The 25,987-nt window shown below is 40.2% G+C and overlaps 1 protein-coding gene across 3 annotated transcripts in view; it reads right to left on the bottom strand.

Annotated features, from left to right (window-relative positions):
- Window positions 1–25,987, bottom strand: part of ADAM23 (ADAM metallopeptidase domain 23) — a 172,596-nt gene that overhangs the window by 126,814 nt on the left and 19,795 nt on the right. For all 3 annotated transcript variants that reach the window (XM_015110784.3, XM_001106619.5, XM_015110783.3), the window contains exon 3: window positions 8,141–8,217. In XM_015110784.3, coding sequence (XP_014966270.2) covers window positions 8,141–8,217 — 77 coding nt within the window. The remainder of the gene's footprint in view (window positions 1–8,140; window positions 8,218–25,987) is intronic.

Raw genomic sequence — 25,987 nt, 5'->3', positions numbered from 1 at the left:
CCTTCTTACAACCATATTTAAGTTCAATCTCCAAATCCGCAGAGCTGAAAAAAAACATTTAGCCAAACATAGCTAAGTATCTCCCTTAGGATCCAGGGACTCCCAACAGGCAGTTTGCCTTTTGTTCCCAGCTTGGTAATTCAAGTTCTTTAAGAAAGGGGGCCTCATCAGTCCTGACTCACACCAGGAGTTTGGTGCTTTTGGGCTCCCACACCTCTGCCTGCCACTTCCTGTGGAGCCTGCATCTTTCTCCCTCCCACGCCTTTCAAAGTCTAAAGCACCTGCTGTGGGCTCCGCTGGGCCCTGCCACTATGCCCTTGGCATTCACTCCCACACACTGAAGGCAGCTGACTGGAAGTGCCTGAGACCCTGGACCGGAAGGCTTTGTATTCTACCCAGGAGGAGGTCGTAAACAGTTACTGCCCCGAGAATCAGACCTCAGAACAGCCTGACAGTTGGTGGACAAAACTCCAGCTCCCTGCCTCTAGGCTGGCATGAGCCCACAGACTCCCAGAGCTCTCAGTGAGAATCCCAGCTGCCCAGAGGAGTAAACAGCTTGAGAACTCACCCTTTCCTAGCTCCCTCCTCCTTGCCTCAGGGTCTGCTACCAGGGGACCCAAAACCAAGGCAGCATCCCGTAGGACTCCCAGGTAATCCCACCTTCCCCAGAAAGCCTCCCCTCATCACCAAGTCTCTCAAGTCACTTCCTATCACGTGTTAACACTGTTCGTATACACTGTAATCTCATTTCTCTACCACAGGCTCTTGAAGAGGAGAAATTCTTTTACACTGCTCTGAATTCCCCCATGTTGCTCAGCACAGTGTCTTACGCAAATGAGAAGCTCAATAAATGTTTGTTGACTGAATGAAGAATGAATTAACCATGCCAGTCAGCAAGAAGGTTGGGCTCTGTATTTAAGCTAACTGAAACTACATCAGTGTGGCTGTCTGCTTCTTTCCAAAGCGCAGCGTGAACTGCTTTTAACAAGCAAATTACTGCATGCATGTATTTCTTTAAATTAGCATTTTCTAGATATTCATCTTAAATCAAACACCTCTGATTCCCAGAAAATCAGAACAAAGATTTTTTTCCTAAATTCAAAACTACCTTACTCTCCAAGTTTTGGGTCTACTCCTCAGTTTTGGGAGTCAGTCACCCAATGTGGATGTCTTACATCGATTTCACCCAGAGTTCTCCCTGGGCATCATTCAAGATGAACGTACAAAGACGTGTCACATCCCCACACTCTCTCGCTGGAGTAGTGTTCTATTAAGAAGGAACATAATGCTGCCTTTTTAACCAAGAAGGCATTACCCTTGATGCATCCTAAGAATTCTTTCCTCTCTGTATTGGGCAGGGGCCAAAAGCAGCACAGGGATTTCACTGCACAACAAACAGGACAGCATGCTGAGGGCCTGGGTGTTCACCTCAGACCAGTCAGATGGCCTGGAAACTTAAATATCCACATATATGCAACAGCCTGCAAGTCACATCACGTTCTCTAATGGATGTCTGGTGAGCAGCTCTGGGAAAACTGGACAAGTACCAAGTGTCTCGCAAGCACGCTTTCAACTCAATGGAAGTATATGTTATCTGAATCCCCAGGGCCCACTACCTCAAGCACGTATCAACCCAGGGCCTGCCAAATTGTCTCCTTTTTTTTTCTTCAGCCCACTTTGAAGAGAGAAAGATTACATAGTGCACCCCTCCCTTCTCACTTACTAAAGTCAGAAAAAGACTGACTGAAGCCAAAGGGAAGACGAGCAGCATTTCTTACGACCTGAGCTGCTCTCACCAGATCATAAGCTCCATGAGATCAATGACTCTTCTCCTCAATGCAGAATCCCCCAACATCTCAGCGCAGTGACTGCCTCACTGAGGTAATAAAATTCCTTGTTAACGAACATGTGTAAGCACCACATGTTATCTCATCTAATCCTTGCAAAAACCTACAGCTTCAGAAGGAAACTAAAGCTTAAGAAGCTTAGAATATATCCATACGATGGTATATTACTCAGCTACAACATGGATGAACCTCGAAACATTATGCTAAGTAAAAGAGGCCAGTCACAAAAGGGTACACATTGTATGAAACGTCCAGAATAGGCGAATACATGGAGACAGAATGTAGGTTAGTGGTCACCAGGGGCTTAAGGGAGAAGGGAATGGGGAGTGGCTGCTAATGGGTACAGGGTTTCTTGGGGGTGATGAAAATGTTCTAGAATTAGTTTGTGGTGATAACTGCAAAACTTTGTGAATACAATTTTAAAACACTGAATGGTAAACTTTAGAAAAATGAGTTTTGTGATAGGTGGTGGTGGTCATGGTGGAGGTGGTAGAAGAGGAGGGGGAGGAGGAAAAAGAGGAAGAGGAGGAAGAGAAGGAGGAGGAGGAAGAGGAGGAAGAGGAAGTAGAGGAGGAATAGGTGGAAGAGGAAAAAATGAAGAAAAGGAAGAAGTTAAGCAGCTTGCCCAAGATCAAAGAGTTACCCATGCTTTCAACCAGTATGCCGCTCTGATCACGGTTATTCTCAGTAAACATTTGCTGAAAACACCAGCAAATATATGGGTAATATAGGCTTTGGCATAATTCTAATCACACACAGAGAAGAGACAATCAATCCTCAGACCTTCTGAGATTTCCCAGGATCAAGAATTGTTGATCTAGTATCAATCATACCTCAATAAAGTGGATAGTAAAAATCAAAATTAAAAATACCTAAAATGCTTGTTTGACATTAAAAAAAAAAAAAAGAAAGACAAGAACGTTACCCTAGTGATCTTTTCAAAACCTTCTGTAACTTGGAATAACGGCTGTTTTAGAGGAAACACTAAACAAAAATTTTAAAGAGGAGCACCCTGAGAGGAGTGTAATTAAAGGACCTCTAAGGCCGTAACTAGGACCTCTGGGGCTAAATAAAATAGAAATCTGACAATGTCTCTTCCACGCTTACTGCCATCCAATGGCTTTTCACCCACACTCCTCACCATGGACCACAGTCCTTCATCGCTTGGCTACAGAGCTGCTTCCTCTCTGATCTCGTCTCCTCGTTCTCCCACTATCCCCTGCCCTGCACTGCACTCTGGTCATAATGTCCTCTGCCCTTCTTGAACATCACACATCTTCCTCAGCTCTGGCTGTCTTGCTGTCCCAGCTGTGCAGAACCCTCAGCCTTCCAGCAACGTGTGGTGTCTCCTCTTTGACAACCAGGGCTCAGCTCAGGTTCCCTCCTCGGACAGGCCTTCTTGCTTCTTCTGACCATCTAAATCATGCTGGACACCACACCTTCAGTCCCTCTCCATCCCATATGTCTTTATGTGGTGGTCCACTGTCTGCCTCCTCCTCTGGAATGAAGCTCTAAAAGGGAAGGCACAAGTCTTGTCTATCTTATTCTCAGCAATATCAGCACCTACAATAGCCAGAGGCACATAGCAGATGCTCACTCAACATTTGCTGAACAAATGAATAAAACACACAGCACTGGGGCCAGGCGTGGTGGCTCACCCCTGCTATCCCAGCACTTTGGGAGGCCAAGGCAGGTGGATCATGAGGTCAGGAGATCGAGACCATCCTGGCTAACACGGTAAAAGCCTGTCTCTACTAAAAATACAAAAACCTAGCCAGCCGTGGTGGCAGGCGCCTGTAGTCCCAGCTGCTCAGGAGGCTGAGGCAGGAGAATGGCGTGAACCCGGGAGGCGGAGCTTGCAGTGAGCCGAGATTGCGCCACTGCACTCCAGCCTGGGCGATAGAGCCAGACTCTGTCTCAAAAAAAACAAAAACAAAAACAAAAACAAAACTAAAACACAGCACTGCCATGAGATGCCTCTGCAAGCCAGATGCAAACCAGGCTCTCCTCTCAGGAACTCCTGTCGGGTTAGTCCTCACAAGCTGAGCTTCTGGGCCTGATGAGGTCACTAACCCTGCAGATTCTATGGTCACCACCTGGATTAACTTATGGTAACATCTTTATGTGCTCACACCTCCACACCCTGAGCCCACATACTTACCAGACACCTTTCCCTCCTCTGATAACTTAACACCTTTGCCTGTAATATAGCAATGATCATCCTATAGTGGAAATGAGGTCCCTCTTTCCTCAGAAGCTCTTTTGGGTCCTCTATTACAGACTTAAACATTCTCTTGACTCTCTGCCTTTATTCTAATACATATCAGACTTTTTGGTTAATCCCAGACAGAAGTCATCTAAACTAGAGCCCACCCCCAGCAATGCATCTCATGTTCTAATACAGTTCCCTCGTCTCCAGTTCATCATGTCAGCCTTGCACACTCAGGTTGCACTCAGAAAGCTCAGGACAGCATGAGGGATGTATTACATTAGTCCATTCTCATGTCTCTCATAAAGACATACCTGAGACTAGGTAATTTATAAAGAAAAAAAGCTTTAATGGATTCATAGTTCCACATGGATGGGGATGCCTAACAATTATGGTGGAAGGTGAAGGAGGAGCAAAGTCATGTCTTACATGGCAGCAGGCAAGAGAGCATGTGCAGGGTAACTGTCCTTTATAAAACCATCAGATCTTGTGAGACTTTATTCACTATCACAAGAACAGCAGGGGAAAAACCTGTCCCCATGATTCAGTTACCTCCCACCGGGACCCTCCCATGACACATGCGGATCATGAAAGCTACAATTCAAAATAAGATTTGGGTAGGGACACAGCCAAACCATACAGCACACAAGTGCAGCTCTCACGGCCTCTCTCTCACTGCAGCTAGTTTTCCCTTCAGAGACCTCCATCTGTCCCTAGTTCATAGCCTCCTCTTGACCTCATGTCCCTTCTAACCCAGACTGGATCCTGATACTTAACTATCCAAGTTATTCATGAGTATTCAAAGAGCTTTGCCTCCACTGTTGTTCTTCTGTGCTACCACAGAGACTGAGCCCTGGGTCCACACTACAGTCTGCCTCCTTCATTCACACTCCGCAGTGAAAAACCACTCCGATTTTTAAAAATAATAAAAATAAAACGTAAAAAACACCACCAGAAAGAAATACACAAAGACTAACACACAGCACATGATTTCTAATGAAGGTTGCTCAAACATTCTTGAATTTGACCTTGATGGGCTTCATCGCTCATTCGTCCCAACAATTTTGTCATTTTCCTCAAGGCCCAACCCAACCTCCCTCTCCATCCCAATCCCTACAGTAAAAAACTTCAGAAATGTGTTTCTTCAACTCCATCCCCTCATCTGCAAGTCAGTCTCCACCTGCACACACCCTACAGCTTCATACCAGTGCAGGACAACCTGTCTTTCCTGGTTCAAAACTAAGTTCTGCCTTTGTGCTTTGATCTAATTCCCTTCAGTCTCTAACCAGCTGTTGCCCTATAGATTATCTCCTCTCTCCTTTCTGCATCTTCAACCTCCCACTCTTATCAGTTCCATCTCTCAGTCTACCAACTTGCTCTGTTAACTTGCTCTGTCATCACTAAAAAGCCCTGCCTTGACCCCAGTGTCTTCTGCTCTCTTTTCTTCTCATCCAAACCTCCTCAATGGATATTTGCTGCCTCCACATCGTCTCCTTTCATTAACTCCCAGCCTACTGTAACCTGGTTTCTGTCCCCTCTCATTCCCTCCACCTCAGAGCTTCACTGAAACTGCTGCTTTCTGACCACCGGTGACTGCTCAAATGGCAAATCCAAAGAGCAAATTTTGCCTCTTACCTCATTAGATTATTCTACAGCATGTGCCAGTAGATCACTCTACTGCAGATGACACTGTAAATCATACCTTCCCATTTTGAAACTCTGTTTAATCATTCTCCTGATTGTCCTATTTCTCCAATCACTCCTTCTCAATCTCCTTCATGGGTTCTTCATCTTCTCCCCTCCTCTTATCTGTCTTCTCAGCTTTCTCCCCTCCTCTTACCTGTCTTCTCAGCTTCTCTCTCCTGCTCTACCCACCCTCCCTGGGTAACCTCATTCACAGCCATGTTGGTCATTAACATTTATATAAAAATACCTCCCAAGTCTACAATCTCTAGCTCTCATCTCTCCCCTGAGGTTATATCCAGCTACCTCCTAGACATGGCCTCATGTATGTCCCAAAGCCCCTCAAATCAATCATGTCTCTTCTGATGCCACATTCTCTTCCCTTCACCATTCAACCTGTTTGTTCCCTGGTACTGCCCATTTTAGCTAGACATCACCCTCCATCCAACCAACCAATCAAGGTACCTCTGTTAGCTTTAACTATCCTCTTGTTATCCATATGGAGCAATCCTAATAATTTTTATCAACTGCAGATTTATTGAAAGTATTCCCTCTCCATGCCTCTTAGCACTTCCTGGGAACAGGACCTCTGTTTATTCCCCTGACTTGATTTTTCAGTCTAGGGGATAATGGCCCAGCACTTACATGTGAAATACCAGAACTTCCATGAGCTGAGCTGTCCCTAGGCTTACCTCTCCCAACTCATCTCCCTCGTCTCAACCTTGTCATTTCTGAGGAAGCTCAACAAAAGGCTCATGCTCCCCTAACATGCCATAGTCCAACGTGGCCTTGCCTCTTTAGACATACTATCTCACATGCCTGCCTAGAACACACTTCAAGATTTAGCTCAAGCATCACCTTTCCCAAGATGCCTTTTCACACTCCTCCAGCCTGAGAGCTGCCTCTCCTTGGTGCTACCATAACATTCCATTTTAACCTCCAGCATATTTCATACTCTTCTAAAATTATGTATTTGTCTATCAACCTTTAGAGTCAACCCAAGTAGACTCTAAATTCCTCAAGTCAGAGACTGCTCATAATAGGTGCTCAACTTGATTCCTTTGCATGCTAAGTGTTACTGATAACTTCTGGCACATTTCCAGACCTCTAAGTACCCTGGCCATCCCATATGACCCTTTCTCTGCCATGTGCTAATTGACTAGGAGGCTCTGCTATGGCTGAGATATTTTATTGCTCAAAACACACAACAGTGTTGGTTGTGATCCTCTTGCTACAGTTTGAAATGATGGTCTCCACCGCAGTAAGAGTTAAAGGAATTGAGGACTTACACTAAAATTAGCTCTATCTTGCCACTCAACATAGTGTAAGATTTGGCAAGACAAGTCTCTTAGGCAGGCAAACCGCTGACACAGCATGGTAAAACGGAATTCAACCAAAGAGGAAAACCTGCAATACCTTTTCACAGGCAATTCTGAGTTATGCTGATTCATTCTGACTTAAAGCTGCAATAACACTTGAGTAAGTAACACCCAAGCTGACTTTGCATTTTTTTCTGCAGAGCTCACAGAATTTGGCATACAAGAAATTTAATAGTTGTTCTTTTTGATCCTTTGCAATTTCTCAAATATTGGTTGTGGTCACTTACATTATAGTATTTGATAGCATTAACAGGTATTTTTCTTGCAAAGATGCAGTCCTGATCAAAATACTGACAAAAGCTTAAAATACTGACTATAATTTCTGTAACTCAAGAAAACCATATAGAAAATCTCTTTCACCAAAGAAAGGCTCAGTGCTAGATCTATTTGAGGCTGAAGAGCCTTAGTTAAGTCAACAGCTCTTGTTCACACTTTGTACAAAGACATCTGTACAACTGATTCCAACTTAGGAAACAGCATTTAAATATCAACAAACACATGCTCAGAGACAATCGGGTAAATTTTCATCAGGACCAAAATTTCTAAGAAACCATATTAGAGCAAATTCTAAATCAAAGAATCTTCTCAAAATAGGTATTTGCAAGTCATCACTTACTCTGTTCTTCCCACAGAAGTCATGTGAATTGTATTATAAAGAGTAAATGGAAGAAATTTCTAGACTGTAGTCAAATTATACTTGAATCAGTACATTTATTATTGCTTCTTATATATAGTGATGATTATAGTTAACATTTAATTAACTGGTATTACTTCAAATATTTTTTCCATTTAGAATTGTAATATGTAAGTGCTGTGTTTGAGATGCTTAACATGTTAAATGTCTTTTATTTCAGAAAAAAAACATAATTCACCGTTCAGAATTTTATACTTTACGTGTCTAAAATACATAATCTGCTAGAAAATAGTTGTTAAACAACAGACATTATTTTGACTAAACCAATATTATAAAAACAAAGCTTTATTGCACCTGCTACTTAAGAGGATTATGTCTAAATACTCACTTGTTCAGTATGAGGTCAAGAATGAATTTGGAGCCGAAGGCTTCAATCTGGAAGCTTGCCTGGGCCAGATGGACAGCCTATGGATTCAAAAAGACAGAAGAATCTTAACTTACTTTCCTGTCTTTAAGACAGATTATTATCAAGAATGATATTTAAGAGGAATAACTTTTATGTATCAGTTCATTTCCTTATGTATCTTCATACAGCAATTCATTTCTTTAGGAGACTAGGTACAATATCATGGTTTTGCTAGGAAAATCTAAATATCTGGGTAGCAAAGAGCTAATAAGACAACCCATCCTTGAAAATGAAACCACTAAGATAAAAACCAACAGCATATTCTGCTGGACTTCCAAAGTGACCATGATGAATTATGCAAAAGTCTGACTAATTAAAGCTTGATTTCAGCCTGTTTTGTGCATAAAGCTAACCAATTCTTTCTGCACACCTAAGTGAAAAATCATGTCAGTGCTCTGCTCTTCAGCAGGAATTAGAACTTTCTCTGGAACTTTCTCTAAACGATGCATCAGCAGAATATGACAGTAAAATAGGAAAGTACAACCTTCTAACTTCAGAAAGCACTTAGAACCTGGCCTTTTGTGAATACTGAGAGCTTATGTCCCCCTTTAAGAGTCAAATGTTTACAAATATTGTCATTATTTTGTCTTAATTCAAAATACAAAGATAATTCCATCTAAACATGAATCCTATTTACTAGGTGTTAAAGATTATTACAGCTCACAGAAGCATCTTGAATATTGCAAATTAACAAATCAATGAAGTTTTGTCAAAGTATTAGCTAACATAAACCTCTCCTTTATCACACTATCAGAACAAGGCTAAATGAAACACCTATAGCATACTTCCTTTAACTCACAAATGTCCTTCCTCCAGAATTGCATTCCTAAGGCACAGTGGGTGCTACAAATCATCTGTGAAGTGCTCCATGCATGGTAACTGGATGCCAGCATGAACATACCAAGCATCCCCCTCCCAGTACTTTCTATTCCCACCTTTCCCCCAGTGCTACCCCATGCTCCTCTTTGCCTTCCCCTGTATTTTTGATGACTGAAACTCTCCTAATCCTTCAAAGGCGTCCCACCTGCAGTGGAAGGAAGTCTTCCTTCACACAATCTTCATGCTCAGGGCTTTGGAAGCACTTTATTTGTTCCTCCCTGTCTCTCCCTTTCCCATCCTTCCCCTAGGTGGTGAGCTCCACAACACATATGACAGGGGTCTTGCAAACAGGTCTAGGTTAATGACTCTTCCCCAGCATATCTGACCTTCCAAGTAATTCACCAAATATTCATTGTCAAGACCTTTTTGTCATACCAAACCCATAAAACACTATAAATAAACCATGACTTACACTTTCAGTCAAGCACATTGCCAAATCAGATAGTCACTCAATAATAATCCATACAATGCAAAAAGGAAACTAACAAATATTAAATTTTAAATACAAAACAATGAGAAAGAAGGCTCCTAAATCCTTAATGCCATAGGACGCCAAGTCGAATTCCAAACAACCTTCTAGAACAGGGTCACCATACTTGTGGGCTTCCTGTATCCATACAACTATGAGAGAGAGAGAGAGAAAGAAAGAAACTTCTGTCAAGTGTGGTCTCTGTTATCCACAACAGAACCTCTATTCAATACAAATATCCACTGTCTTTAAATTCATTCTGTACCTTGAAGCATTAATTTTTGCATAAAGATATTTATATTGATGAATAATTTGTACAAGGAGAGATTTTTCAGCTCTGGATCCAAAAAGCTTTAAGTATGTAAAATTTAATTCCTAAGAATAAGATAAATCCTTAGTATAGTTTCTCTTAAGAATATTATATAGTAGAGATGAGTTCATTAAATATACCTCCTTGAACATCTTTATAAACACTAAGAAGAACTTGACAGTGACCCAGTAAAAAGCGTACTTCATAGCAAATAGGTGATGCGACAAGTACAAACACTGACAACACTCTGTTGCAAAATAAGGTAATCTGGTGGTAAATGTAGTACCTTCATTTTATAGAACTGCAGGAGTTATACAATTTGATAAATGCTAAAATAGGTTTATACCAAGTCAATGTGACTAGCTTCAGTTTAATAGAATTTAATCAAAGAGCTAGTCAATCATACTGGGTTTTCCTTTGCTTTTGCATTCAATCATTCCACACAAACATATTAAGTCCTGCTTTGCATGTAAAGATAGCTGGGACACAGCTTCTGCCCTCAAAGAAGTGATGGTCTCCAGAGGGGCAGGTAGAACTGTCAGCCTCAGCTTGCCTAATGGGCCACAGGACAGGGACCACAGCTGAACCCCACCCAGGCACAGAGGGGTACAGAAAGGATCCACTAACAAGGTGCTATTTGAACAAAAACTCAAAAGATGAATAAGAATCCATGTGTCAGGGAAAGAAAAGACACTCGGGGCAGGGAGGAAAACATTTACAAAAATCGAGTCAAAATGAACGTGAGAAAAATAGGCTTTTTAAATTTTTAAAAAATGAATATGGCCTGTAGGAAAATGGTTTTCAGATGAAATGTCAAACAATGAATCTGAAAAGGTGGGATGGAGACCGGCAAGCTTCACGTGACATGATCAGTGACATTTATGATCACAAACAAGAACATGTGGCCAAGACAATGAGCCTTCCCCTAAATGACCATTCCCTCAAGCTCACTCAGCACCATTTCTGGCACATGCCATCATCATTATCATTATCATCATCAACATCATCATGATTTAAACATCTTAACAGATTACTCTCCAGAACTGAAGCAATTTATTATGCCAGCAACAAAGTATCTGTTTATCCACTGGAAAAAAAAAGAATTTGATTTTATTACCTTTATTTGTAAGAATGTTTTAATATTTTAATTCTAAGAGGAAGCACATTTTCTATAAAATGATTTAAGATTTCCTCACCATATTCATCTTCCTTGTGAATGTATCAAATGGAATTAGTTTCATCTAATATATTTATATCCATTTTAAGTCATTTAAATATACTGATGTATGTTAGTTTTCTTACATTCTGTTTCTCTTTCCATTGCTATACATTCTACAAGTGTCTATACAGTACAGATTCTTCTCTATACCAAAATAAATACCTGACAAGTGTTACTTTTCCCTATCATTTTATTTAATTGTCTTAGGCACAATTAAAATAGTGTTTAACTTCTGGATGCTATGTATTCCATTTCAATTTGTCACTTTTTCTTTAACAAAATATTATACAGTTTTTATATATGCCCATTTAAAATATGTTTTCAAACCATGTAAAGTGAGTTCTCATCATTATTTTATAAACCACATTGTTGTTTTATATATATATATATATATATTTTTTTTTTTTTTTTTTTTTTACAGAATATTGGCTTGCTTCTTCCAAATGGTAGAAAAGTTAGAAGAATGGCTGGGATGAGTACAAAGTCTTATAATATACAGTCATATCATTTTTGGTTGATTTAACAGATTTTAGAGTTAATTACCTGACCAGCATCACTGAAATCTACTAAAAATACAAATACTACCTACAGTATTGTTCTTCTTTTACAAAGGAACTATGCAGTGAGGTTTAGAAATGTGTTCAGTAATACAAATCAGATCCTAGGAATGCTTCAGAGAAAAGTTCATGAACCACATATTAGGTCAAAATCAGTTATTTTCTCTTTCAGGATATCTGTTAAACAGCCTTGCTTTTATAAGGACATTCACTATAATAGCACTGTGGAAGAATGCAGGGTTTTATAGACAAAGAACATCATTTCACAACAAGAATGAGCACGTCCCTGGGCTCAGAATTACCACCCTGAAGGACTGAGAACAGCTGTTGCCTAACCACTTTAGTATTTTTCTTTTAACTCAGAATCTGGCACAGGGAAATTACAGGAGCTCTAAAAACAAAAACAATTAAACTCAATTATATACACAAACCTCCTTCACTGGAGAACAATTTACACGTCTTCGTAATGTGCTTTTGTTTGTATTTTTTCTTTCTAGTAGATGGCATCTAATGGTATAATATTAAATGACTTCAAGAAGGCTGTTGGGTTCTTCAGCTAAGACTTGTTTTGCACCTTATCATCAAGCGATGTTATGACATTAAGCAATCATCCATGCCCAGCTCTGTGTAGGGTGCATTAAATAGGCTATGTTTTCTTGGGACTTATATTCTAGAGTAGCTAATATAGACATAAAAACAAGAAGAAAAATAACTCTATATCTAATCATAAAAATAAAAAGCAGCCATGTGCAGGATATACATGTTTTCATGCAACTATGTTTCACACATAATAGGTGTTCAAACAGTGTTCTTCACTATTTGGCAAGAATTTGTGAGTTCTGTAGAGCATACCCATAACTGGAACTGAAAATGGGAAATAACACTTTCCCAGAACTCAAAAAATATTATAAGGCTGAATTTCTACTAAACTATAAAATTTAGTAGAAAATGAGCAACTTGGGTAACTGGGTGTCTATGCTATGGATGATCACATCTTCTGAGACATATATTTTACTTTAGTATGCTCTAAACCAGTGGTCCCCAACCTTTTTGACACCAGGGTCCAGTTTCATGGAAGATAATTTTTCCATGGATGGGGTGGAGTGGGGGATGGTTTCAGGATGAAACTGTTCCACCTTAGATCATCAGGCATTAGATTCTCATAAGGAGTATGCAACCTAGATCCATCGCACACGCAGTTCACAATAGGGATCGTGCTCCTATGAGAATCTAATGCCACTGCTGATCTGACAGGAGGTGGAGCTCAGGCAGTAATGCTCACTCACCTGCCACTCACCTCCTGCTGTGTGGCCCGGTTCCAAACTAGCCACAGACTGTTATCACTCTGTGACCTGGAAGGTGGGGACCCCTGCTCTAAACTACAGGTGGTGTGGAAAACATAACAGCATTTCGAAGTGGTTTCCTGATCTTAAGATATACTAAGTTTATTTAGGGAGATATTCATTTAAGTAATGAAGGAAACATGGCCAAAAGAGGAATATCAATAGACAAGAAAATGTTTTACAAACAGAGGTAAGAAGCCCTTTAGGGTATCAAGCAGGCCTGAGCAAACACCAATGGAATGACTGACACTCAAGTTCGTAAAGAAGAGGGCTACAGGTCTGGGCTTCAGGAAACAGGGCATTAGAGAGAGCAAAAGGCAGTAAGCAGATGCCTGTCTTCTGTTTATTCTAACATAGAAAAAACAACGTTTATTCTATGTCTGTTAAAACACTGAATATAGCATCTACATTGTATATGTGTGGCAGGTGTGTAAGTGTGTGTGTGTAACCACAACCTTTTCAGGAAGTGTTTTATTTTCTTTATCTTGTTGCATATGGTTCTTTCCCTTACCTTTACAGTTTTTCAATAGACCCTTCAAGAGTTTCTACTCCATTATCTAGAAATATGGTGGAGAAAGGTCAGAGAATATAAAAATCATCTTTTTTTGAAATTCAGGACATTTTATAATGTTTCAGAGAAGACAGATTTGAAAATTCACCAACTAACAAGATGGGAGGAGGAAAACCCGCTAATCTGATGCTAGAGGGACCCCGCCTTTGTCATAATGGGTTGAGCTGCTCAGGACAAGAGTCCACTTCACCAGGAAGACTTTCATCAGCATGGCTGTTTGGTATGTTTTTCTTTTTATATGAAAACAGTAGGCACAGAATCCAGCACCCCAGATAATTAAATATCAATGAGAAGAAAATGTCAACTTTAAATTGAAATAAGTTTGAGGAAAAGAAGTCACTTTTTTTTAATCACAGAGGTTCTTCTAAAGAGGACTAGTTTGGACCTATACTGTAGCTGGAGAAACATAAAAGTCCAGCTTGTGGATCTTTTTTCTGTATAATGCAAAAATCCAAATATGTAAATATATCTTAAAAGTTTTGAAGTCCAAAAGAAAATATCAACAGACCATGTTTAATTATAATTTGGTTCTAATCCCTCATTCTAAATTGATACATTGGTGATTGCACAGGTTTGTGTTAGGATAAAAATAATAATGCCTCATATTTCTTATATTTTAATCATCTCAAAGTACTGTCATGTCTATCTAGAACACAGCACCCCATGCAGTTGGTAGAGCAGACATTTGTATTACCCTTTTATAGAAGAGAAGCATTTTTAAAGGGCACAGATAGATTAAGTAATGTTATTGTCCAAAGTCACACATCAAAGGAAGAAATATGAGGTGTCAGTTTTAGTTAAATGACAAAAAAGTGCCATATTTATGCCAGAAGTCCTTACATCCGCAAGCCTCAATGTTTTCTGGTCATTAAAATACAAATAATAGCGGCTTAACAACATGATATTTGCGAGGATTAAATAATACAATAATGCAACTGACGGCTGGGCTCAGTGGCTCACACCATAATCTCAACACTTTGGGAGGCCAAGGCAGGAGGATCGCTTGAAACCAGGAGTTTGAGACCAGGTTAGGCAACATGGTGAAACCCTGTCTCTACAAAAAAATACAAAAATTAGCCAGGCGTGGTGGTTCATGCCTCTAGTCCCAGCTACTCAGGAGGCTGGGGCAGGTGAATCACCTGAGCCCAGGTGTTTGAGGCTGCAGTGAGCCAAGATCATGCCACTGCACTTCAGTCTGGGTGACAGAACGAGACCCAGTCTCAAAGAAAATAGCAGTAATAATAATGTGGCCAATGTAGCTCAGCCACACTGAAAGAGCTCAATCATTTAGGAAGGAGACAGTAAATTAGGAAAAAGAGAAAAAAGAATATAGTAACATTTTGGAAGAGTATCAATCAACTCCACCCTAAAGTTCCCTCCCAGGATAGTTAGCCACCATCTAGCAAATTCCAATGTGCATTTATACTCAGCAAAATTTGCAAACTTTATACTTTTATTGCTAATTATCATTATGTATTATGCTTTGACCTTGTTCAAGTTGTCATGTCTTCAAAATAATATGAATCATTTTCCTGAGAAGTGAAACAGCTGCAAATGTTACATGAAGGCAGTCCTGCAAATTAGGGTAATTTGCTGAACATTCTTGCCACGATGCATTTAAATAGGTACTTTGAAGGAGAAAAATATTATCATGTTTTCTTCTACCATGTTCCAATTGATAGTATTATGGGCTTACCATCAACAAATCTGTATTAAATACCGAACTTAGGTAAGATACTAGAGCAGATGTATAGGAGAGTTAGTTTTGTTTTTGTTTTTTTGTTTGTTTGTTTTTGTTTTTTTTTGAGACAGGGTCTCGCTCTGTTGCCCAAGCTGGTGTGCAGTGGTGCAATCGCAACTCACTGCAGCCTTGACCTCCTAGCTGAACCAATCCTCCCACCTCAGCCTCCCAAATAGATGGGACCACAGGCATGTGCCACTATTCCCAGCTAATATTTTTATTTATTTTTTATAGAGATGGGGTCTCACCATGTTGTCCAGGCTGTCACAAACTCGTAGGCTCAATAATTCACCCCCCTTGATCTCCCAAAAAGTGCTGGGATTCCAGGTGTGAGCTACCGTGCCTGGCCGAGAATTAACACTTAAATCGAAAAGATTATAATATGGTTAAGGAAATAAAATGAGTAACTGCAAAGAGTGAAAAATATGTCAATTAAATAATAAGAATCGTTATTGTTATTATTATTTTAGAGATGGGTCCCACTGTGTTGCCCCAGCTGGTCTTGAACTCCTGGCCTCAAGCAATCTTCCCATCTTAGCCTCCCAAAATGCTGGGATTACAGGTGTGAGCCACCACACCTGGCATAAATATTATTTGTAAAGCTACCACATACAATATAAGCATGATTAATTACTAAATTTGGAGTAAGGGTAATAAGTGTATTTGAATTTGTGGAGTGAGTCTGCTGGGGGCTGGGGAGAGCTGAGAATGGCTTATGAGGAAGACTTTCTCCTCATTTAAAGATAGAATTCAGACAGCTCTTCCAGGATTTATTTAATAGAACGAAATTATAAAGTGTTAATAAGTATTTGCTAACAAATAAATGCTTAAGAAACATGCTTTTAAAGTAAAACACAGGATGCCTTCCATTCTGGGCTGTTATACTGCAATGTGGATTGTGGTGTGAGTTAAACATGACAGTTTATCATAAAATAAAGAATTTCACAAGAATGACAAGTAGGGGGAGGACATACATGCCCAAAAATGCTAATGTATTTTGTTAATCAATCTATCTTTTGGTCCTAAATTAGGAAGCTTAAGTCATACCCTTTGAAGGCTATTACAGAAACAAGACCAAAGCATCAACAAAATACACTCTTCTCACAACCCACGGTGAACATCTCCCACTAACGGAAGCAGATCACTGTTTATCTTTGTTCTCTGTGCCAACCTAGCCGAAAAAGATGGAACGTCTACCGTAAAAGAAACCTAGCCAATATTCGATTATGCAATCTGATGAGACAGAAAAAAGGAAAGCTTGGATTTATGGATTTGTGAATTTTAACTTCTGACCAAATCTTATACAAGAGCTCTTTTCTAAATAAATCAGTCTTAAAGAGATTCCAAATTCATCTTCCTCTCTTTTCTTATGTACCTCAGTTTGAGGTACTCCTTTTTTTTTTTTTTTTTTTTTTCCTGAGATGGAGTCTCTCTTTGTCATCCAGGCTGGAGTGCAGTGACATGATCTCAGCACTGCAACCTCCGCCTCCCGGGTTCAAGCGATTCTCATGCCTCAGCCTCCCAAGTAGCTGGGACTACAGGTGTGCACCAATACACCCAGCCAATTTTTGTTATTTTTTTTTTCTAGTAAAGACAGGGTTTCACCATATTGGCCAGGCTAGTCTTGAACTCCTGACCTCAAGTGATCCACCTGCCTCGGCCTCCCAAAGTACTGGGATTACAGGTGTGAGCCACTGCGCCCGGCCAAGGTACTCTTAAATATACAAAAGATGGATGCTGAAGAGAAAGAGGAAGTAGGCACTGGTAATCTAAATACGTATTCCAGTGAATCACATTAGCCACACTAAATATTTCTTTTTAAAATCTTCATGGCCAGCCAAAGAAGAGAAGGTACATTTAATCTTATGGTGGGTGTGGGGAAGGTCAAACTAAGATTTTCCCTAGTGATTATTTAGCAATCCTGGAGGACTTTGTAACAACACACTTTCACTGACAAAGCATCCTTGGACAGGTATATGAAATGTCTTCTATACATTTACCGTTAGTGATTAATGTTTGCTGGATATTAACTGGCAATGCCAACTAAGGAGAAAGACTGAATTACAAGCCTTTGGAGCACTTGCTATTTAAAATGGGTAAAGCAGCACAAGTATCACTACAGCAGTATTATTTCACTTTCATATATTTTTTGAGAGATGAGTAAAAATACAACTATGACAACAGTTACCATGGAAGCGGTTTCTTTCGGCTGCCTTCCTGAATAGTAACATTTAATGTGGTGCATTAATCTAGTAGCTGAGGTGTGATTCACCTTTGTTCTTTTTCCTCGTCAATTCCTACATCACCAAACTGCAGAACTCCAAGGAACACTTCTCTCTCTGCTAACGCTTGTGTCATAAAGCAAGAACATACTTTGTCTTTCTAGCCAGAATTATTGAACACCCACTAAATAATTTAAATAAAAGAATGGAAATAAAATATAGATTCTGGAAAGCAAGACACCAAGCACCATGCTTAGTGTCTGTGACTCATTACATGGCAGTTTTTTTTTTTTAATTTGCTTACATAATGAGAATACTATTCTAAAAGAAAAAAAAAGCCTCATGTGAGGCAACCCTCCTAAAGAGTCCTACTTCCCTGGACTGCCTACTCTGGTCCTTGAAATTTTGACTGGAACGGCCCAGTGGACTCATGTCAACGCAAATATCAATCTAAGGCAACAGAAGGTTCTTTAACTTGGGTCTTTATGATGACTACATAAGGATTAGTTAAGAATGAGTAATTCTGAAATACAAAATGAAAATTATGGTATAGTAATTATACAGTTCATTTGAGCATTGTTGTATCTAGCAAACCATAAATGATATAGAGTAGATTCAAATATTAACCTCCAATTCTCCCTCATCAATAAATTACTGAAAACGTGTAATCAAAGAAGGCTGAGCAGATCTGTCCAGGCCAGAGCTCTCTTCTCTTGACATACCTCAATTCACTGATCCTTGCTGGTAGGTTTCATACTGTTTCTACCCAGTGATTTGTGTTGGGATCTCTATACCAGAGCTGATATTTCCATCTGTAGAATTTTTCGGGCTCTGCTTATGAGATTGCTCAAAGTTCATGTTAAATATACAGCTGTTTGACAATGATATTCCTAAGTGGTCTTTGCTTTCCTTGACAACCCTCGGCAAGTTGCATATTACTGGGGCAGAGATCCCTTTTATCTACAGAGAACTACAACTACAGATTAGGAAAAGTTCAGTGTTCTCCAGTCCTTAGCCATGTCTGGCTCTGTCCTTTGCACTGAATTCTGACCTTGTCTATGACTATGGATGGGTTGCATTCTACCCCTTTGGATGAAAAGAGTAACTTTCAAATTGGGAGTCATGCCAAAAATGGATTTCTCCATTTTACAAAAATGCAGGTGCCAGTAGACTTCCTAAGTAACATGATTAAGGCCTGTTCCTTGACATAGAGGCCCACAATTGTCCTGTTTCACAATTTTACTCAAAACAAGTATTTGTAGTACACATACTTTACCCAAAGCTAGATGTAGAAAAGCTAATATTCATAGACGACCTCATGTTCTCTAATATTGAACTTCCACAGAGCTCTGGAAAATATCAACCACTCAACCTGTATTTGCACAATTTTTAAAACCAACATTTAGAATACTGACCACTATGCAGAATCTCCTATTTTCGTACACAAATGACAGGTCTCACCATGTCCATGTAATGTTTTAGGCCTATTAAAACTCCATTTTTGTTTCTAAATGTGAACCTAGAAATTGCATGGAGCCTTGAAGACATACAAAATAAAAATAGAATATATCTATTATATATCTGAGGAATATGTCTATTTCCTCAGATTACATATTGCCTTGTTGGCTTCTACATCATACATGAAATCATTTACTCATTAAGCAAATAATCATGTGTGTCTACCACATTTCGAGCAGAAGCCCTGGCCTTCCAGGGTTTAATTTTAGGGTACGTGTTTTGCGGGGGATGGCTAATACGACCAACAAGTAAATATAAAGTAAGTTAGATAATGATGAGTGACATAGGTAAAAAGATTAAAGTAGATAAGAGTCAAAATAAGTTAGGGAGTTTGCAGAACAAAAAAATAGGATGGTCAAAGAAGGAGTCTTTGAAGAGGTGATATCTGAGCAAAGACTAGGTGTGGGTACAAGTCAGGTAAATACCTAAGGAAAGAGAATCCCAGGCAGAGGGAACAGCTAGTTGTAAAAGCCCTGAGGCAGAGACACTCTTGGTCTATTTGAAGAATAACAATAAAAAGGCCAGTGTGGGTCAAGTGGAGGGAGACTAGAGGAGTTGTGCAGGCAAGAGTCACAGAACCAGTAAGGGGTCAGTTGTGTAGCACCTTGTGGGCCACTGTAAGAACTTCACCTTTTATTCTGAATGAAATAGTAATGTGCTGAGAATTCTGAGTGAGGAATGATATGATCAGGTTTCCATTTTTTAAAGTTCACCAGAAGCTACTGTGTGGACAATGCACTAAAGTGGTCAGGGTGCAAGGGAGAAGCAGAGTGGCTTAAGAGGCTGTTGCAATAATAATCCAGGTAGGAGGTGATAGGGGTTTGACTTGGGGAATAACAGTGGAGTTGATGAGACTTGGTCAGATTCTGGGAAGATAGTGAAGGCAAAGTCAGTAGGACTCACTTACAGATTAGACGTGGATTATAAATGAAATAGAGGTGACAAGAAAACTCTAAAATGTCTGGCCTGAGTAACCAGAAGGAGCAAGCAATTTATTAAGATGGGGAAGATTGCAGGAGAAGAAGGTGGTGGTAGGAATTCAGGACTCTGAATCTAAGCTTGATATGCACATTACATGCCCAAGTGGAGTTGTGGAATAGACAGTTAAATATAAAGAATAAATCCTTTAAGCTAATTGATATGGTTTGGACCTGTGTCCCCACCCAAATCTCATGTTCAGTTGTAATCCCCAATGTTGGAGGTGGGGTCTAGTAGGGGGTGATCATGAGGATTTTGATCAGGAGGACGGTTTCTCGTGGTTTAACACTATACCCCTTGGAGGTGTCATCATGGTAGTGAGCTGTCATGAGATTTGGTTGTTTAAAAGTGTGTAGCACCTCCTCCCCTCTCTCTTTCTCCTGTTCTGGCCATGTGAATGCCTGCTCCCACATTGCCTTCCACCATGGGTAAAAGCTCCCTGAGGCCTCTCCAGAAGCAGATGCTGTAATGGTTCTTGTACAGCCTACAGAACCATGAGGCAATTAAACCTCTTTTCTTTATCAATCAACTAGTCTCAGGTATTTTTTTATTGCAATGTGAGAATGGACTAATACAGAAAATTGGTACCAAGAGTGAAGTATTGCTATAAAGATATTTGAAAATGTGGAAGCAGCCATGGAACTGGGTAACAGGCAGAGGCTGGAAAAGTTTGGAGGGCTCAGAAGAAGACAGGAAGATGGAGGAACATTTGGAACTTCCTAGAGACTAGTTGAACGATTATGACCAAACTGCTCATAGTGACACGAACAGAGATGGCCAGGCTGATGAGAACTCAGATGGAGAAGAGGAACTTATTGGGAACTAGAGAAAAGGTCACTTTTGTTACACCTTGGCAAAGAGCTTGGCTGGACTATGCCCCTGCCCCAGGGATAAATGGAACTTTGAACTTGAGAGAGATGATTTAGGATATCTAGTAGAAGAAATTTTTAAGCAGCGGTGTTCAAGATGTGGCTGCTTCAAACAATCTATGCTCATATGCGTAAGTCAAGAAATGAACTGAAACTCGAACTTAGGTTTAAAAGAGAGGCAGAACATAAAGGTTAGGAAAATTTGCAGCCTGGCCATGTGGTGAAAAAAGAAAAGCCCATTTTCAGGAGAAGAATTCAAGCAGACTGCAGAAATTTGCATAAGTAAAAAGGAGTCAAGTGCTGATAGCCAAGACAATGGGAAAAAAAAGCCTTCAAGGCATTTTAGATTCTCACAGCAGCCCATCACAGGCCCAGAGGCCTAGGAGGGAAGAATTGTTTCATTGGCCAAGCCCAGGGCCCTGCTGTCTGCCTCGGGACACTGCTCCCTGCTTCCCAGGCACTCTAGCTCTGGCCAGTCATGGTTAAAAGAGGCCCAGGTACAGCTCAGGCCGCTGCTTCAGAGGGTGAAAGCCATGAACCTTGGCAGTTTCCATGTGGCATTAAGCCTGCAGGTGCACAGAGTACAAGAGTTGAGGCTTGGGAACCTCTGCCTAGATTTCAAGGGGATATATGGAAAAGCCTGGATGTGCAGGCAGAAGCCTGCTTCAGGGGCGGAGCCCTCATGGAGAACCTCTAATAGGGCAGCACAGAGGGGAAATGTGGGGTGGAGCCCCCACACAGAGCCCCCACTGGGGTACTGCCTAGTTGAGCTGTGAGCAGGACACCTTCACCATCCTGAAGACGTCAAAATCGTACATCCACCAGCAGCTCTCACCCTGTGCCTGCAAAGCCACAGGCACTCAGTGCCAGCCCTTAAGAGCAGCCTTGGGGGCTGAACCCTGCAAAGCCACAGAGGCAGGGCTGCCAAGGCCTTGGTAGCCACACCTCACAACAGTGTGCCCTGCATGTGAGACATGGAGTCAAAAAAGATTATTTTAGAACTTTAAGGTTTAATGACTGCTTAGGTGGGTTTCAGACTTGCATGGGGCCTATAAGCCCTTTCCTTTGGGTTGATTTCTCCCTTTTAGAATGGAAGTATTTACCAAATGCCTGTATCTCTATTGTAATTTGGGAGTAACTAACTTGGTTTCGATTTTATAGGTGCATAGGCAGAAGGGACTAGCCTTATCTCAGAAAAGACTTTGGACTTTGGACTTTTGAGTTAATGCTGGAATGAGTTAAGACTCTGGGGGACTGTTGAGAAGGCACGATTGGATTTTGCAATGTGAAAAGGACATGAGATTTGGGAGGAGCCAGGGTGGAATTTTATGATTTGGATCTGTGTCCCCACCCAAATCTCATGTTCATTTATAATCCCCAGTGTCGAAGGTGGGGACTGGTGGGAGGTGATTTGATCATGTAAGTTGTTTCCCATGGTTTAACACTCGAATCCCTTGGAGTTGTTGTTACAATAGCGAGTTCTCATGACAGCTGGCTGTTTAAGAGTGTGTCGCATTTCCCCCCTCTCTTGGTCCTACTCCTGCCATGTAAGACACCTGCTTCCGCTTTGCCTTCTGCCATGAGTAAACGTTTCCTGAGGCCTCCCCAGAAGCAGATGCTGCCATGCCTTCTGTACAGCCTGCAGAGCCACCCTCCTTGGAGCTGTCATCGCAGTAGTGAGTTGTCATGAGACTTAGTTGTTGAAAAGTGTGGAGAGCCATGAGCCAATTAAACGTCTTTTCTTTACACATTACCCAGTCTCAGGTATTTCCTTATAGAAATTTGAGAACAGACTAATACACTAATTAAAGATATATCCTTTAATGTTTACTGAGTGATTAAATTTCAAAGTAATGGACAAGTGAGTAAATGAGTAGGCATATTATTGAGTCAATAAATGAGGGCATACTGGGGACAAAAAAATTCTAGTAAATGAACAAAGGAGGGTATATAATTCCATGGATAACTTACTATCTGACAGAGCTAGAGTTTAAATATGAAACCTAAGATAACAGAAAAAAAATTACAGAAGTCAATTGTAAAGCAATATACTCATTGGGTTTTAAAATCAACATTTTCAATTAGAACAGTGTCACTTTGAAAACCAAGAGATACTATGCACTATAAGCTTCCCAAAAAGAATTCAAGTCCAAGAGCGTCACTTTCATGTCTTATATATACATGTTAAAATTTCAAAAGAATGATCAGCAAATGAAGACGCAGCTCCCTAACAAACCACATGGATCACATGCATGAATGTATATATCTTAAACATTCCTAAGAAACAACATAATGCTTATCTTTGATTTTCTAAAAGTCCATTTCCATATTCTGGAAGTCATAATATCTCTAGTGCTTCTAATATTTCAAACATGTCACTACTTTTAGGCATACATCATCATATACATTGTCATATACAGTATCTCATTTTAGGAATTTTTAGAGGCATAAACTTAATTATTTTTATTTACTAACTATATTTCCCATCTTAGAGGCCTCATTTTAAGTCACAGAAATAAAAGTATATCCCACATCCTACTAAATAATGTAGGGTTTCTCAAAATCTCTTACCAATTTCATGAAGTTTATTTTGTGAAATTCAGGAACAAAAAGATTCTGAAGCATTGTATAAATCACTTCATTCCTACATCTGTTCTCTGGGCTGCTACTTAAGTCATCAAATGACAGCAAGGAGACTTTTCTTGAATTTTTAAAAAATTCACAATGCTTCAAAATACTGTAATAGTGCCAAAGAATAAAAAACAAACAGAGCAATTTTTACAATTTTATATTCTTTCAATTACAGTTATTTCAGATGGTGTTTTTAATTACCTGAAATAAGCAAATAACTATATCTCGGCAATATTCAGTTAGTCACAATTAGAGAAAATATAATGTTATTAATACTTGATTAAGAGCTCAAAATAAAAGCTACTTATAGTACATTAATTTTTTCCAAAAGTAGACGACTATAATAAATTTAACACTTTTATCTTGGCAAAAAGAAAATTTTTAAATCCATTTAAATGAAGACTTCAAGCAAACTCTTTTCTTTCTGCTTCCTATTCCAGTGAATACTAAATTAGCCAATTTCCCACAAAATAAAAAGTATAGAATCTGCAAGAATGTAGGCCAGAAGTGGCTCACACCTGTAATCTCAATACTTTGGGTTCTGAGGCCAGAGGATGAATTAAGGCAAGGAGTTTGAGGCCAGCCTGGGCAACACCGTAAGACCGTGTCTCTACAAAAAGTAGAAAAAATAGCCAGGCATGGTGCTGCGAGCCTATAGTACTAGCTACACAGGAGGCCGAGGTGTGAGGATTGCTTAAGCCCACAAGTTCAAGGCTACAGCGAGCAATGATCACACCACTGCACTCCAGCCTGGGTAAAAGAGCAAAAACCCATCTCAAAGAAAAACAAAGAAAGAAAATGTTGTAGTACTTAGGGCAGAAAAAAGCTAACCTGGCTGGCTCACCAAGCAACTAGATGCAATGCAGGAAACCATGCTGAGTGACAGAAAGAGAACAGAAAGAAACAAAACTTATCAGTTTATAAGTTCTATTGCAGGGTTTCTCTACCTTAGCACTACTGACACGTTAGGCTAAATACTTCTTTGATTTTAGGGGACTGCCCTGTGCCCTGTGGTACATTTGGCAGCATTACTAGCCTCTACTCACTAGATTCCAGTAGCCTCCCCCACTCAGTTCTGACAACCAAAAATATCTCCAGACACTGCCAAATGTCCTATGGGGAAGCGTTGGCAGCAGGGAGCAAAATGGTTGAGAACCGCTGCTCTCTATGTACAGAAGATGTATGTATAGCTTCCTCTAGATGTGTTGCCTCAACACAAAATTCAACTTTCTTTTCTTATTTATTTATTTATTTGAGACAGTCTCGCTCTGTCACTCAGGCTGGAGTGCAGTTGTGCGATCTTGGCTCACTGCAATGTCTGCCTCCTGGGTTCAAAAGATTATCCTGTCTCAGCCTCCCGAGTAGCTGGGACTATAGGCATGCCCAGCTAACTTTTGTACTTTTAGTAGAGATGGGGTTTTGCCATGTTGGCCAGGCTGGTCTCAAACTCCTGACCTCAGGTGATCCACCCGCCTTGCCTTCCCAAAGTGCTGGGATTACAGGCGTGAGCTAACGTGCCCGGTCAAAATTCAACTTTATTTTCAAAGCTTATTTTCAGCTGTCACCAAGGCCCTTGAAACAAAACAGTAAGAAGTAACTGATGCAAACAAAAATGGGAAGTTTCGTTCTTTCAACAGTTAAATATACTCCAACTGAAAAGAACTAGATTTTTAAAAACATATAGCCATAGAAGCCTTCCCTCCAAATTAAACTACAGGTTTAAATCTGTCAAATGAGCTCATATGTATCCTTCAAAAAATAATAACGGAAGAAATACTGCAACTATCTACAGAGTCCAAAAATTTGATCTTTGAAAAAGCTGCTTAATATTGCTTTCTTTCTCCCAAAGTGGCAGCTTCATATTATCTTTTGAAATGTCATTTGATGACTCAAAAGAAAACAACTATAATTTAGACAGCAAGCAAGGAGAGGGAACAGGTCTCTATGTGGCCTCTGACGGAAATTACTAAGCTGTTTTTCCACAATTCACGTAATACAATCTCTCCGTGGGTGAAACCCCCGGGTCTCTACATACCATTTGCCTGGTGAAGGCTCCCACATTTCCATCTCATCCTGACTTATCCCTGAGCCCTGGGACAACGAGGTTATTAACACATGCACAGAGATGACCAACAGTCCTCCTGAGCTGAACAGGCTCAGTTTCCTGTCAGCCTCCTAAATCTTCCTTTTCGGCCCCACATTGGGACACAGTAGCACTATTCCCCAGGATAAAGCATAGTAGTCATTTTTGACTTCTGCATTATTTCCTGCTGCTATCCTAACAAATTTCCCTGGATGTCAGGGCTTACAACAACACAAATTATTATCTTACACTTCTGGAGGACAAAAGCCCAAAATCAAAGTCTAGAGTTTAAAGTTAAGGTGTTGGCAGGGCTGGCTCCATCTGGAGGTTCTAGGGAAGAGCCTGTTTCCTAATCTTTTCCACCTTCTAAACGCTGTCT

This window comes from Macaca mulatta, chromosome 12 (genome assembly GCF_049350105.2).
Source record: "Macaca mulatta isolate MMU2019108-1 chromosome 12, T2T-MMU8v2.0, whole genome shotgun sequence".
Taxonomy (NCBI): domain Eukaryota; kingdom Metazoa; phylum Chordata; class Mammalia; order Primates; family Cercopithecidae; genus Macaca; species Macaca mulatta.
This window is presented reverse-complemented; position numbering and strand designations above follow the sequence as displayed.